The sequence below is a fragment of the Ciconia boyciana genome, chromosome 6 (genome assembly GCF_034638445.1).
Source record: "Ciconia boyciana chromosome 6, ASM3463844v1, whole genome shotgun sequence".
In the NCBI taxonomy this organism is placed as follows: Eukaryota; Metazoa; Chordata; class Aves; order Ciconiiformes; family Ciconiidae; genus Ciconia; species Ciconia boyciana.
This window is the reverse complement of record NC_132939.1, coordinates 31,308,040-31,321,017: the sequence shown is the minus strand read 5'-3', so window position 1 is coordinate 31,321,017 and position 12,978 is coordinate 31,308,040. Positions and strand designations below refer to the sequence as shown.

At 38.1% G+C, this 12,978-nt stretch overlaps 1 protein-coding gene across 7 annotated transcripts in view; it reads right to left on the bottom strand.

The window, feature by feature from the left end:
• NUMB (NUMB endocytic adaptor protein) overlaps positions 1–12,978 on the bottom strand; it is a 98,544-nt gene that overhangs the window by 18,736 nt on the left and 66,830 nt on the right. For 2 of the 7 annotated variants that reach the window (XM_072864458.1, XM_072864459.1), the window contains exons 3-4: positions 6,942–7,016; positions 1,584–1,661 (exon numbers count right to left, since the gene is read on the bottom strand). In XM_072864458.1, coding sequence (XP_072720559.1) covers positions 1,584–1,661; positions 6,942–7,016 — 153 coding nt within the window. The remainder of the gene's footprint in view (positions 1–1,583; positions 1,662–6,941; positions 7,017–12,978) is intronic. The other 5 variants (XM_072864464.1, XM_072864461.1, XM_072864462.1 and 2 more) reach the window with 3 other exon arrangements.

Here is a 12,978-nt window from a genome sequence, read left to right as displayed (position 1 = left end):
GAACTGAGGGCAATCCTCATTCCCCGTCCCCCTGCACTACTGGGGGGAGGAGGGAGAGAAATAGGGAGTAAAGTTAAGCCTGGGAAGAAGGGGTGGTGGGAAGGTGTTTTAAGATTTAGTTTTTACTTTCTCCTTACCTTATTCTGATTTGATTGGTAGTAAATTAAACTAACTTCCCCAAGTCGAGTCTGTTTTGCTTGTGACAGTAATTGGTGAGTGCTCTCTCCCTGCCCTTATCTCAACTCACAAGGTTTTTGTTATATTTTCTCTCCCCTGTCCAGCTGAGGAAGGAGAGTGATAGAACAGCTCTGGGGTGGGCACCTGGCATCCAGCCAGGGTCAACCCACCACAGAGCGTAAAGCAAACAGCGTGTTTTCACTCCAGTCTTTGTAGATTCCAGCTTTTAAATTTTGTTAGCACGCAGGAATGATCTGATTAATTTGACAGATCTCCCACCTACAGTATTTTAGCCCTTCACTATCACTACACTTTAGATGTGTGCTTTCCCAGATCATAGGAAGAAACCTGAATTGGGGAAACAGCTGTCCCTCTGTGACATGCATCACTATTGGAGTGAAAGGTGAAAAAGGAACAGCTAAAAAAAAAACACCCAAAATTTTATTTACTCCCCAAGCAAAGCCAAAACGATTTGTGACCAGAGAATAATCTGCTCCACAAGACTTTTGTATGTATGGAAGTTACAAACCTGTTACTTTCTATTTGAGCCAACATTCATTTTATAACAAGATACTTCAGAAGCCATATCTTAGATTAACTCCATATGAAAACTAAATTAAAATGTTTTACAGGAATTTTGAACACAGAGGTAGGGAAGAGATGAGAGGTAAGAGAGTAGGGAAGAGATGAGAGGTAAGAGAGAGCGAGCTCTTTCGGAGGTCTACGGGCACTGCCTTGCAGAGATGTAGACAGCAGGAATAAAACCACCTAGCCACCAGTACAGCACTTTCTTAATAAGGACAAAGAGTTGCTTCCCTTTGCATCTAAGACACTGTCCTCATGAAAACAAGAGCAACAATAGAAACAGTAAATTTTTCAGATATACAGCTGAGTTGCAAGTAGAAAAACGTAGTAGGTAAATGCCTGGTCTCATCTTCATATACCTTTGAATTAGGATTGCACTCAAAAAGGAAAGGTTTAAGAGATAGTATGTGTAGACACACTGCTTTCTCCCAACACTAACATCTGGGTCAACTCATGGTGCCAGGCAGCCGATCATGAAGCACTTACAAGGCACAGACCCCAACGGCTCTGTAGATATTTGCCCAGGTGATGTAGGCCGGCACAAGTTTAAGGGTTTAAAAGGACAATTCACATTTTTTTTTCAGGAAGACCAAATCACTTCAGAACACTGGATTTCCAATACAGTCCATACGGATTTAAGTTTCTGTTTCAGATTGCTTTTTTAACCATGTTCTTTGTTTGACCAACGTATTTCCAAGTCTGTTTTAGAAGCAAATATTCTGAAATGGATTAGGGGACTCTCAACACCCTGATTTTATGGCAGTGCTATACCAGGGATGTAACTCCTTATAGTGCAAGCACAAACGAGGCATTAAACTTACTTTTCCAAAGAAGCCTTTGAAGAACTTCCTTTCCTGGAGGAACAGGGGGGACAAGTCGAGCGCTATTACTGTAGGTAGCTAAAATGTCCCAGGGTTTCAAACCAACAAGCACACACAAGAATAGGGTTTGGAGGGAAAGGAAGGGGGTTTTAGAGTTATCCATGAGAAGGTGCGACAGGCAAATGTGAAAATAATCCCATGAAAATGCAGATCAAAGGGCACACACACAATTCTAACAAGCTACTGCCCTGAAGTTGGTGGAAAGAAGAGAACCTCAGCCCCAGTTCCATGCAAAGGGGTTACTTTATTTTCACTCTCCCTTGTTTAGTCCCTTTTAGTTAGGTTATAAACCAAACTTGGCAGCAGACATGGTGGTTAAACAATTAAAATACTGTACAGGCTCTTGTGAAATGCAGAGTTCTAACTCCAGAATTACAGTCAAGTTTCCTCTGTATTGATCACTCTTTCCCAAAGCGAATGCTTTGTAAGCTGGCATGTATGGCTGGTATAAAGCAGGGTTAAACACTGCTTCATTTTATTCTGTTTATTTGTTGCTTTGGTTTACAAGCTACTCTTATACTTCACATCTTACGCAGTCTTCTCTGAACAGTGAGGAATTTCATCTTATCTTGTGGTACCACTAAAACACAAATGAGATCCCTTCCTCTTTCACTCTCTCTAAAGCCTTCCAAGGCTTTATACAGTATTTATACAAATACTAGATATTCATTTTACAACTCTGAATTGATAGGCTGAACAAGACCCCTCTCAGACAGAGACAGACAGCTAGGCAAGTGCAAAGACACCAAGAGCTGAACTACAACTTCCTAAATTTCTTCAGCCTGGAAGCGATTATACCGATTGCCCAATTCACATTAAGAAAAGGGCAGCACACGATTTTAAGCATATTTGCATGCAGTATAGTTTACTGGCTTTATTTTGTTACCAGACTGTGAAAAGAAAACTACAAGATCTGAACTGATCTCCTGAGAGAACACTTCACCAGGCCTGGTACTCTGCAAGCACAGCCACACACTGCTCCACATTTGAGGGAAGCTGGCATGAAGCGTACTGCTGTTCCTGCTATCTTTCCAAATTGTTTCGCTTGTAAGAAAACTGTGGTATAGCAGTAACAGGGAAGAGGTGGAGAATTGCAGATGAGACAGAGAACGTCTTTGTGACAGCCCCTGACCCCAAATTAACACCATGCAATTCCAATACATTGATCACTGATAACAATACTATATTAAAAATATTATTACAGATATCCTGAGGCAGCATCTTGAGAATTGATTGATAAACAAGGCTATATTTAAAACAAAGCTATGGTTCTGACGCAAGCCAACAAAAGCCAGGAAACACAAAGTTAAGAAGGGAGTGTCAATCTCGACTTTGCATTTCCTGACTTCTGTTGCTGTGTGCCCCTCTGCCCAACGTCCTTCCACAGAGCTTTTTACCGAGTATCTGTAACATATTTATGTCAACTCAGACACTGTATAAAGAACATCTCTAAGTTCAGCCAGCTGAAAAGCTTAACAATTTTCAGAGGCAGGAACGGTTATGCATTTGGACAGGATATGCTGAACACTAGGAGGGGAACTAATGGATTAATCACAGTGTTGTGTACATAATGAGAAGGGGTTGGATGCTGCTGCCAAGTTGAGCAATGACTATTGGATTACACTAAATAACAGCTTTTTAAAGATAGCAAAAGCTAAAGAAATTCACCAGAAGCTACCTTGTTTTTAGGTGATGGTTAATTTTGCTCTCAGCAAAATGCTTGTTAAACAAGATTATTTTTTTTAATAAACTAGAAAAGGTTAATGGAAAAGGCATCATGCACAATGGGTTTTAAACAACACAGTTAATGCAGTTTAGAGGTAACTAATGCATGTTTTAAAATATTAAATTATGTCTCTTTACCTGCTAAAACAAGAACATATATTAAAACAAATGCATCACTTAAAACAAAAAGTGGCAAGTTAGAAACCAATACTACACACTAAAGCTGATTATAAAATCAAAACATGACATGAGAGAGTATACTTCTGTCTTTATAGGATGTTCCCATACCTGAGTCAGATACATTTACAGGGCCCTTATAAAGTTATTTTCCAGTTTGCACTAAACATTTTAAATGCAGTGAAATGGTTCTGAAGAAACCATTTAGTGCTTAGTGTCCAAACACAAGGATCCTACCAGATATGAAATGTACACACAGTTAGTAATACACCCCTACTAAGGGAAAAATGCAAGCTCCATTGGTAATATCCTACTAACGGAAAAATGCAAGCTCCATTGGTAATATAAACCCATGTTAATAATAGACTGATAGCTGAATACATGGGTTTCTGATCTATGAGACTACAGTGCCATTTCATCAGACAGAATAGGGACATAACTCAAGTTTGTCTTCATTCATTCTAAATAATATTATAACCTGCACATTATAGTATTGTTGGTATGCAATTTCAGAGCTATAAAACTATAACAACAGAATACAGTATGGATGAGGGACTGTCTAGCTAAAAGTGGCTGCTTTTACTCAGCTGTCAATTAAACAACGCCTGAATAAAATGCTCACCATCATCTGGTTTCAAGTTCTGCAAGATGCAGTGCTCAAAAACAATTACACCACATCAAATGAGCAGGTAATAAAAAAAAAAAAACCCCTGAAAGGTTGTTTCCCACAATAAAGAGACAAAGATTTGTTTGCATCTTTTCTTTCAAAAAGCAGAGCAGAAATTAAGCTATTCCTAAAACCAAGATTAACACTGTTCTATATTCTTCTTGACAAATCCCATAAAATGTTTTAAAATCCAATGGTCCACCCTAAAAAAGAACAGACTTCAGTTCCCCAAATGAATTGCCAACTGTTGGAGAACAAGAATTAAGAGAGAAAAAAAAATCTATTAAAATAAGTAAAGACAGAACTTAATTTTTAGAAGCTACAAGATACAAGTATTCAACAATTCTAAGAGACTAGAACTATTATTTATTGACTGGATTTATAAAACCTACACATTACCTGCAAAGAAAACAGTAAAGATTAAAATAGGCCACATACATTTCGATGTAGTTTAACCATATGAAAAGTGAAGTCCAATTTCCCTTAAGCTAGTCTTTCAGTTTGAGCACTGCAGCTCAAACTTGTAATTCTTTCAAGACCAAGAGAAAGCCCATCAAAATAACCAAGTACTGTGAAAGCAAGAGACTACCAAAAGAACAAACTGTTTTCTTATCGCATTCCTTGCATGCTGAAACATCATCCAGTGGTTTGGCTTTTGCTAATTAAGAGAGCATATTGTACAGAAAAGAGCTTTCAGTAATCGTAGAATCCTAAAGAAATGTCCCCAGTTTAAAACCTACATGCTGGGGGTGGGGGGCAGGGGTTGAATTGCAGTGAGCAGCTCCAAATGAACCTTGGATCTGATGGAGTCTAGCAACTAAAGTGCACAAAGTAGTTTCAGTAATCTGAATCTTCCTCTTGGGGCCCAATGAGAATTTCACCTCTGCTTCTCAACTTCCAATGCTGACAAAGGAGACAACGCAAAAAGCAATCGTAAGAGACATACGCTTGTGTCTAATTTATACATAGACATCAAAAACTTCAAACAGCAGAAGAAATCAAAATTATCTGAAGAAAAATGTTGAATTTATAAGAATGGCTAAGTTCATGCCATTCACAATTTGGAATAATGACATAGCACAGAATAGGGAAATGAAATTATTTACTTCCAGAGAATGCACTATAAAAGTTAGATATCCAAGTCTGACATTTGAATCAGTAATTCAGGTGATCAAGAATCACAATCCTGGAATTATCCAGATACCAGAAGAAACTGGGCGCTATGCTTTTACTGTGTCTCATTATTTATAAGCTTAGATACACTTAACTGGCTTGTGGGCTTAAAGTTTATAAAAAACTAGAGAACAAATACTTCACAGCATAGCTCCCCAGAGAAGAGAATGAGAGAAGTTGCATAAAGTAGGTACTGCAAGGTTATTTGGTGTGCTAATACAAAGTATTCTGATAGAACAAAAACCAGAATGAAACAAAAACGGATGCAATTCATTATGTGGTCAGTACTTGCACTTCTAGCTACATAAACTAAATCCATAGAACAAAGAAACTCATTTATATTTTGTGTGGCCCTTTTTAATAAAAATCAATCACCAATCACTATCGGACTGAATGGGAACAGATGGGATGCAGCTTTTAACAGGTTGCTATACATTAGCTGAGAGAGAAAAGAATGAAAAGACTTGATTTTAATCAGAGCACTAAACCAATTCAGAAACTTTACAGCACAACAGAAGGAATAAAAGATAACCTATAATCCTCTGTTGTGTGCTAGAAAGAAGGGAAGAACAGGTTTAGTTGGAAGCCATTTGAGCTCTCACATGTGGTGAGGGAAAAAAAAGCGATGTCCAGTAGGAGATACCTTAAGTTAGCAGAAGTGCAGTAGAAGTGTTTGATGTACTTTCAGTAATTTTGATGAGCTACAAGGATACAAGACTTTCTTCCACTAAAGGCATCACTGAAGAATATATATAGCTAAGAGAAGCAATGAAAAGGATTGTATTTCTCTATCTCCATTCAGACTTCAAATTTTAATGTTCCTTCTCCTGTTCTCTTCAATGCTGTTTTAGCCTAAGTTCCTTGATAGACTGATCACTGCCTTTCTGGAGTTTGCTATTTCTGCAGGACTTTGTGATATTACTGCTGCAGGAAAGAGATGACAAGACTTCTTCAAATGAGCCATAGAAATACAAAGAGCTTTGAACGAGTGCCATTTACAGGAGCAAACGTTCACAGAAGCCAAACGAAGAGCAGCCCACTTCATGACATATCAGAATTAGGTAGCCTTCAGGCCACTTTGAGCAGATGCAAGCCAGATTATTTCATGCGTGACTACAATGTTGCAGTGCATTAGAAAAAAGCAGCCTAAATCAAGTAATATTTTGTATAATAACAGTGAATTAAGTCACTATTAAAGTGGCAGGCAACAGAGGGAGAGAGAGAGGGAGAGGAAAAGAGAGAGGGAGAAAGAACTGTTAAAAAACAATGGTTGAAGTCCCATGTGGGTACCAACTTAGTCTCAAAGGCACAGAGGATTTTTACACATTTGTTTTGCAAATAGTTTCTGCAAGTAGAAAGAACAGTTGTAACTCTCTCCCTCTCATCATCAGATTAGCACGTCCCCCTAACCACAGCAGTGCTCTCAAACTGGCCAACTGTTCTCCTAACATGGGTCAAAAGTTCAGTCTTTAGCTGGGGCACTGCTGCCGAACGGACCTTTTCCAGTAACGCTCACAGCCCCAAAGCCAACTTTTTCATGAAACAAATATACATACAGATTTCAGTCTCTTCACAGCATCTTCACAGATATGCATTCCTCTGGATTCATCCACTTCAACATGTCCCAAGTACTGCAAGAAAGAGAGTAGGGGGAGAAAAGCTTAATAGTTGCTCCTTAAACTCCCTGGGTTTAAAAATCCAATCTCTGAATTCATCTCAGTGCAGCTGAGATGACAGACATTAACAGCACTTTGCTAGCCTTCTTTTGAGACCTGTATTTGGAGGTTTGATTTTGTATTTATATGGGGCACCAGCATCAGTACAAAAGCATATAATACATCTAGAAATTTTGAAGGAAAGACAGACTTTCCTTACTCAGGGGAAAAATGAAATTGAAAAGTAGAACTGTATTTTCCTGCTTATTCCGCATGAGCTTTAGTCACTTTTTTTACTAGCATAGCATGAAAACCTTAAGTCAATATAGAGATGACTGAAAAATTATTTTTGAATAATGATAAATATATTTAGTATTGAAAATTGAATTATACTACATAGTAAGATAACCAAATATATTTGAATGTTCATGTCCAAATACAAGAAATTTCAATGTTGTAAACAGAAAACATCCTCCTCCCCCCCCCCCCCATTTTTTCAAAATTGTAAACCAAAATTGTTTATCTTCATTACAACACCAGGCTATTATGTGGACACTGAAACATTAATCATTCTCACCAAAAGATTTAAAAAATATATCAGTTTTCTGTATATTCATCTTATCAAGCACTACTTAAAAACAAAAACCAGCAAAACAACAGTGAATAGAAGCTGCAAGTCTCAAAGCTTTTAAATTAATAACCAAGAATAATATGTGCCTATAGAGAAAGCAAGTTCAATAAATACATCGGAGTGTAGTGCTCAGGGTAGTTTCATTTTACATTGGGGGGGTGGGGAGGCAGCAGGGGGGAAGATCTAAGTTTTCCAATTTCTCCCTACCTTTCCCAGTAGTAGTTCTTTTTGATAGGGGAAGGACATGTTCTCTCAGAAACATTCATATCCTTATTCAAAGTACTTAATTCTTGAAGAAAACCATAGAAACTATTAAATAAAAGCTTTCTGAAGTTTTGTAATAAGAGGTATAGGTCAAATAAACTTTCCCCAATTTATGTGGCATTGTAAGAATTGTATGCAATTCAGCATTTATATTCTAGACTAGCTAGAGAGTGAAGAAATGGTTTTAAAATATTAGAATCAATACTTGTGTCACTTAATGCAGTGGTAAACCTAGGTTTAATAATGTATTGAGAAGTCCCACTCCATCACAGGATATTCTGTAATGAGTTATCTGAAATCTCCCAGTTTTTGTTTCATTAATTAGGATACCATACTTAACTAGATGGACAAAAAAAGATTTCACTCTTTAGCACCATATTGAAGCACTCTATCAGAATAACATAATAGATTCAACTAAATGGACAAACTCAGACTGTTTTAAAGATTCAATAGAAATTTGAAAGTTGAGGTTTTTTTCATGAAAGGCAAGATGCTCCAAATGAGGAGACTCTACATATCACCCTACACATCATTAAACTGCTGAAAGATTTAAAAGATCTTAAGCGACAGAGAGCTTTAACATTAAATCTCACTATGTGTCATTTTTAAAACAGAGTAAGCCTGGATGGAACAATTCTGCAACAATTTCATTTAAACCAGCTCTCACAGCTGGAGAACAACTTCAAAAATACATTGCACAGAAACTACAAGGTAAATAAAAGAGATCTGACACTTTACAGCTTTTTCAAAATGAGCTTTGTGACGCTGAAGCCTTATAATTGAATGCTGGAGCTGCCAAAACAGCAACTGTACTCCCTCAGCTGAGTTTGCTGAGCACTTGCACAAGATCTTAATTTCTCTAGAACACACACTAACTAGAAAATTTTAATCCTAAAAATACACAAATAGTAACAACTAAAGATGCATTTGCTATGTGTCTGAAAGTACGTATTTATATCAACAGCTATCGCAGATGGATCTTCGGTTCTACCATGACTCCTCTGGAAGTTCCAGAGAGATGCAGAAATTCTGTGGTTGTGCATACTTGTCATGGGAAAGTTTTGGGTTTAGTAACTTAAGAAAGTTTGCCAACTTCTCTTTAAAAAGGGAGGGAAATAAACAGGAACAAAGCTGAGGTTTATAGAGGACAGAAAAAAGATATATGCATGGAATGAGCCATCTAGATTGCATGACCATTAAGTATCATACAGATAGAGGACAACTTTCGGATTTCCTGAGCTATCTGCACATCTCATTTACCCCAGTGTAGGTAAAATGTTTCCAACTGAAGATCCAAACCATTCAGTCCCTGTACTTGGCAACCTGCCTTTTGCTTGGAAAAGGGAGAAACAGAGCAGGGTAAATATTGCCTCATGTCACACTCCAAAACAGACAACCATTTTCCCCTGTGTTGCCAACCTCTATTCAAGTCCCATGCTCCAACTTTCAGCAATCAGTCATGCCACTGCTGCTAGAGACAGCAAGTTTAGCTGCAGTTTTCAATACTACTTCCACTCCAGTGAATGGGGACATTATTGCACATATCAAGTGCATCTACCCACACCAAAAGGATACAATCCACAGACCTCATTGAGCATCAGTCAGTTCTGAATTATAAAAGAAATTACACTGCCACACAATACTTCTTTATGATATAGAGAGGACAAAAGGTGCTTTGTTTGCACTTACACTTTACACTTTAAGCCCTTCATCAAAAAAACCTTGTTCTTCCCATTGCACCATTTTTGCAGAAGCCAGAAGCTCATCGCTATCAGTACCAGTGGCCTTGCACATTTTACAGGCAGTTTCACAATTCTTCCTGGGTTTTTTTGTGGGGTGGGGTGGTGGTGTGTTAATTCCTTATAGATACCAATATATTTTTAAGTTTTTCTTGTAAAAATAATTTTCAATAACTCCTCTTTTTTTTTTTTAGCCAAGTCTCCCTTAAAGCAGCAGGTCCCCTTCCAAGTCTTCAGGCTTATTTCTAAAAACTTCCCCCCCCGCACACCAGGCTGACAGTAGATATACATGGCTCCTGTATTTAACCAGTGCTACAACAGTTATCTGACTTCTAATGGCTAGTAATCAAAGACATAAATATTTCTTCAAGAAACTTGGCAAACAGCTCTGCTACAGACTGAGACCTTTTCTAGTACCCTTACATTTTAATCAGAAATGTTAAATTGTAGTTCTATCACTACCTAACCTTAAATTTGAAATATTAGCTCAACTTAGTGCAACAGCATTTTATGAATGACATTTCAAAATTTAATAGAGAAAGAAAATACAGCTGCTAGTTAATTAAGACATGGTCCACTCCTTACAGCCTGAGATGGAAGTTAGACACCAGAATTCAGGACTTAAAAATAAACCATCACCAAACTCTGTTGTCGCACCACAGAAAAGAGGCTGCATGGAAACCACTTTAGAAAGCAGATACACAAATCCCACACTTCTATACGCAACCTTTCAGGATCTCTGAAAGGAACTTCTCTTTCAAACTAAAGGAGAAGAAACATACTGTGAAGTGCCCGGGCATCGACTTGTCCTATATAAGTAAAATCTCATACAAATCCATCACAGCACATTACCACAAACACGCTGAAGGACTGGGACATGCAATTACTGGGTGCACAAAATCGATGTGAACTGCGTAAGTCATACCATGGTGGCTGATGACTTCGCAGAACAGTAAGGAAGGGGGTACCCTGGACACATTTGCAAAGAGCACTCCTTGTCACAAGGATCACTGCAGCTAGCATTCCTGGAGAAAGCAAGTACTTTTCCATCATGAAAGTGCACATAGCAGGAATGCAGTATTAATATTGAATGCATTCCTACTTAATTTCCATAGCAACCAATGAATGATAGTCATGACTCCAGCAATTCTCAGCTGTAAGATGTTCTGTAAGAGATTTAATTGTTATACCAGAAATTAACCACCAATGCTTTTACAGAAAGCTAAAATCCTTATAGGGAGAGTCCACATACAAAGTAACATAAAATAAAAGCTCTAATCCAAATAAAATACTTTCAGGAGCTGTTGGAAAACCCCTTAACAGAAACATTGTAAAATAGAAGTACTGCTTATATTAACATTTTCAGAAAGAAAGATGAGATGATGGTACAGCAAGTAATTAAAAAAAACAAAAGAAACCACACAAAACCAACAACTTTCCCTCTTCACCTCTGGGCTTCATGTTCTCTTTCACAGATAGTGGTGTTCAGTATCAAATAGAAAGCCATCAACACAGGAACAAGTTAAACTGGCACGTAGCGTAGCAAAACACCCTCAGAACTTGAGAATTGCTTGAGAAACTTTATTCTTTTTCAACATTTTAAACTTTTTCCAACTTCATCTAAAAATGAAGACCTTAAGTTACCATATCAAGTGCTTTTCATGAAACTGTCCTACTGCCTTCCCCCAAATACATGCTATTGAAATCGCTCCTAAGAAAACATCCAGGGCTGATGTATCAGGTCAGAAACATTGCTGGTCAGAAACAAAACAGATCTACCATCCATGTCCTAGTACAAGAAATACTGCCCTGATCATCTTTCTTAGTTTTCATTTCTTTCACAAATACTTGGCTGACTCAGTTTTCAGAATTTCAAAGTTCAACACTAATAGCTGGCAAAAAGAAAGATCCTTCACCAGAACTCCTTCCACCTGGACAACTCACTCAAGCCAGTTTTGTTTGTTCAAAGCCTGGTAATATGCTATTACAGACTCTCTTCCAAACAGATGCAGCTACACAAATCACTGAAATTCCCTTTGTATCAGCAGATGTTCACATGCGCTGCTTTATTTGCAATAACAGATTAGGTTCTTCAGATTACACTTGAAATTAGACAGACGCAGGAAATGAGCTTACTGTAAATCTTGGCCAAGGTGTCCCATGCTAGGGAACTAGCTGCCATAGAGAAAAGCACACCACCATTTCCTTGGTATTTTTCCTAGGGACAGTGATATTCCTCTTTATTCCTCCATGTAAGTACTATTCTCGCTACAACTGGGGTATTATTTGTAACGGTAAGACTGACTACTTGGCATCTGCATGTGTAGATATGTTTCTGGAATTGGTATTGCTCGAATTAAAGCCTGAGCTCCACAGTTTTACAGTGAAATGCTGTCTTGCAACTAGACAAACTTAAATCCAGAAAGCCTGGATACGTCTTAAAGCTGAGCTACTTTTCCACTGACTTCTGTAAGATTTACATCCCAATGTGCAATACTTTGTTTCTCTCCTCTCTCGCACCAATGCTCCTGCTTTTTTAATTTGTCAGTTTGGAACAGATGTTTGCTTAGACAGAGATGTAGAAGCACAGACAACAGAAACTCCATGACTAAGCATCAACAAACAAACTAAAGTTAATTCTGCTTAGTCAAAGCTACAGGTTAGTTACGATGCTACACATGTCCTTAGGGTCCAACTTCTTCCACTTCCCTAAGTCACCAGAAATGAAAGTGTCTCATCAATCTGTTAAACCCCCCAAAACAGGAGCTGTAACAGCCTATGACTGCTAAATGTTTCTGAATAGCGTGGGTCAACAGAATCTAACTCTAAAAACAAAGCACTATCTATACCGGTAGTTCTCCATGTCCCTTCACATCACACTCACCTAGGGGACATACAGTGCATTTCACTTACTGATTCTCCCATCATATTTATCAGTGTGAACAGAAATAATGCTGTGAGGGAATAAGAAACATTTCCAGTTAGGACTACTGAAGATGAAGTAGCAAAGCTCAATACAGGATACACAAATGCTATATTCTTCATATTCTCACAAATCCCTAAAAAAAGACAGAGAAGGAACTTAGGAGGTTATGTAGGACAGCACTTGCCTCAAGGCAGGATCTACTTCCACATCTACATCAGAGAAGTCAGCCTGGAAGTATTATGACATTTCCCTAACTGGACATCAGTAGGGTAGACCTTCTCTGCAGCTTACATGCCTCACTGTTAGAAAGGGATGTTGTTTTGCTGAGGAGTTGTTGTTAATGCCTATCCTAAATTTCCCTTGATGAGGTCTAAACCC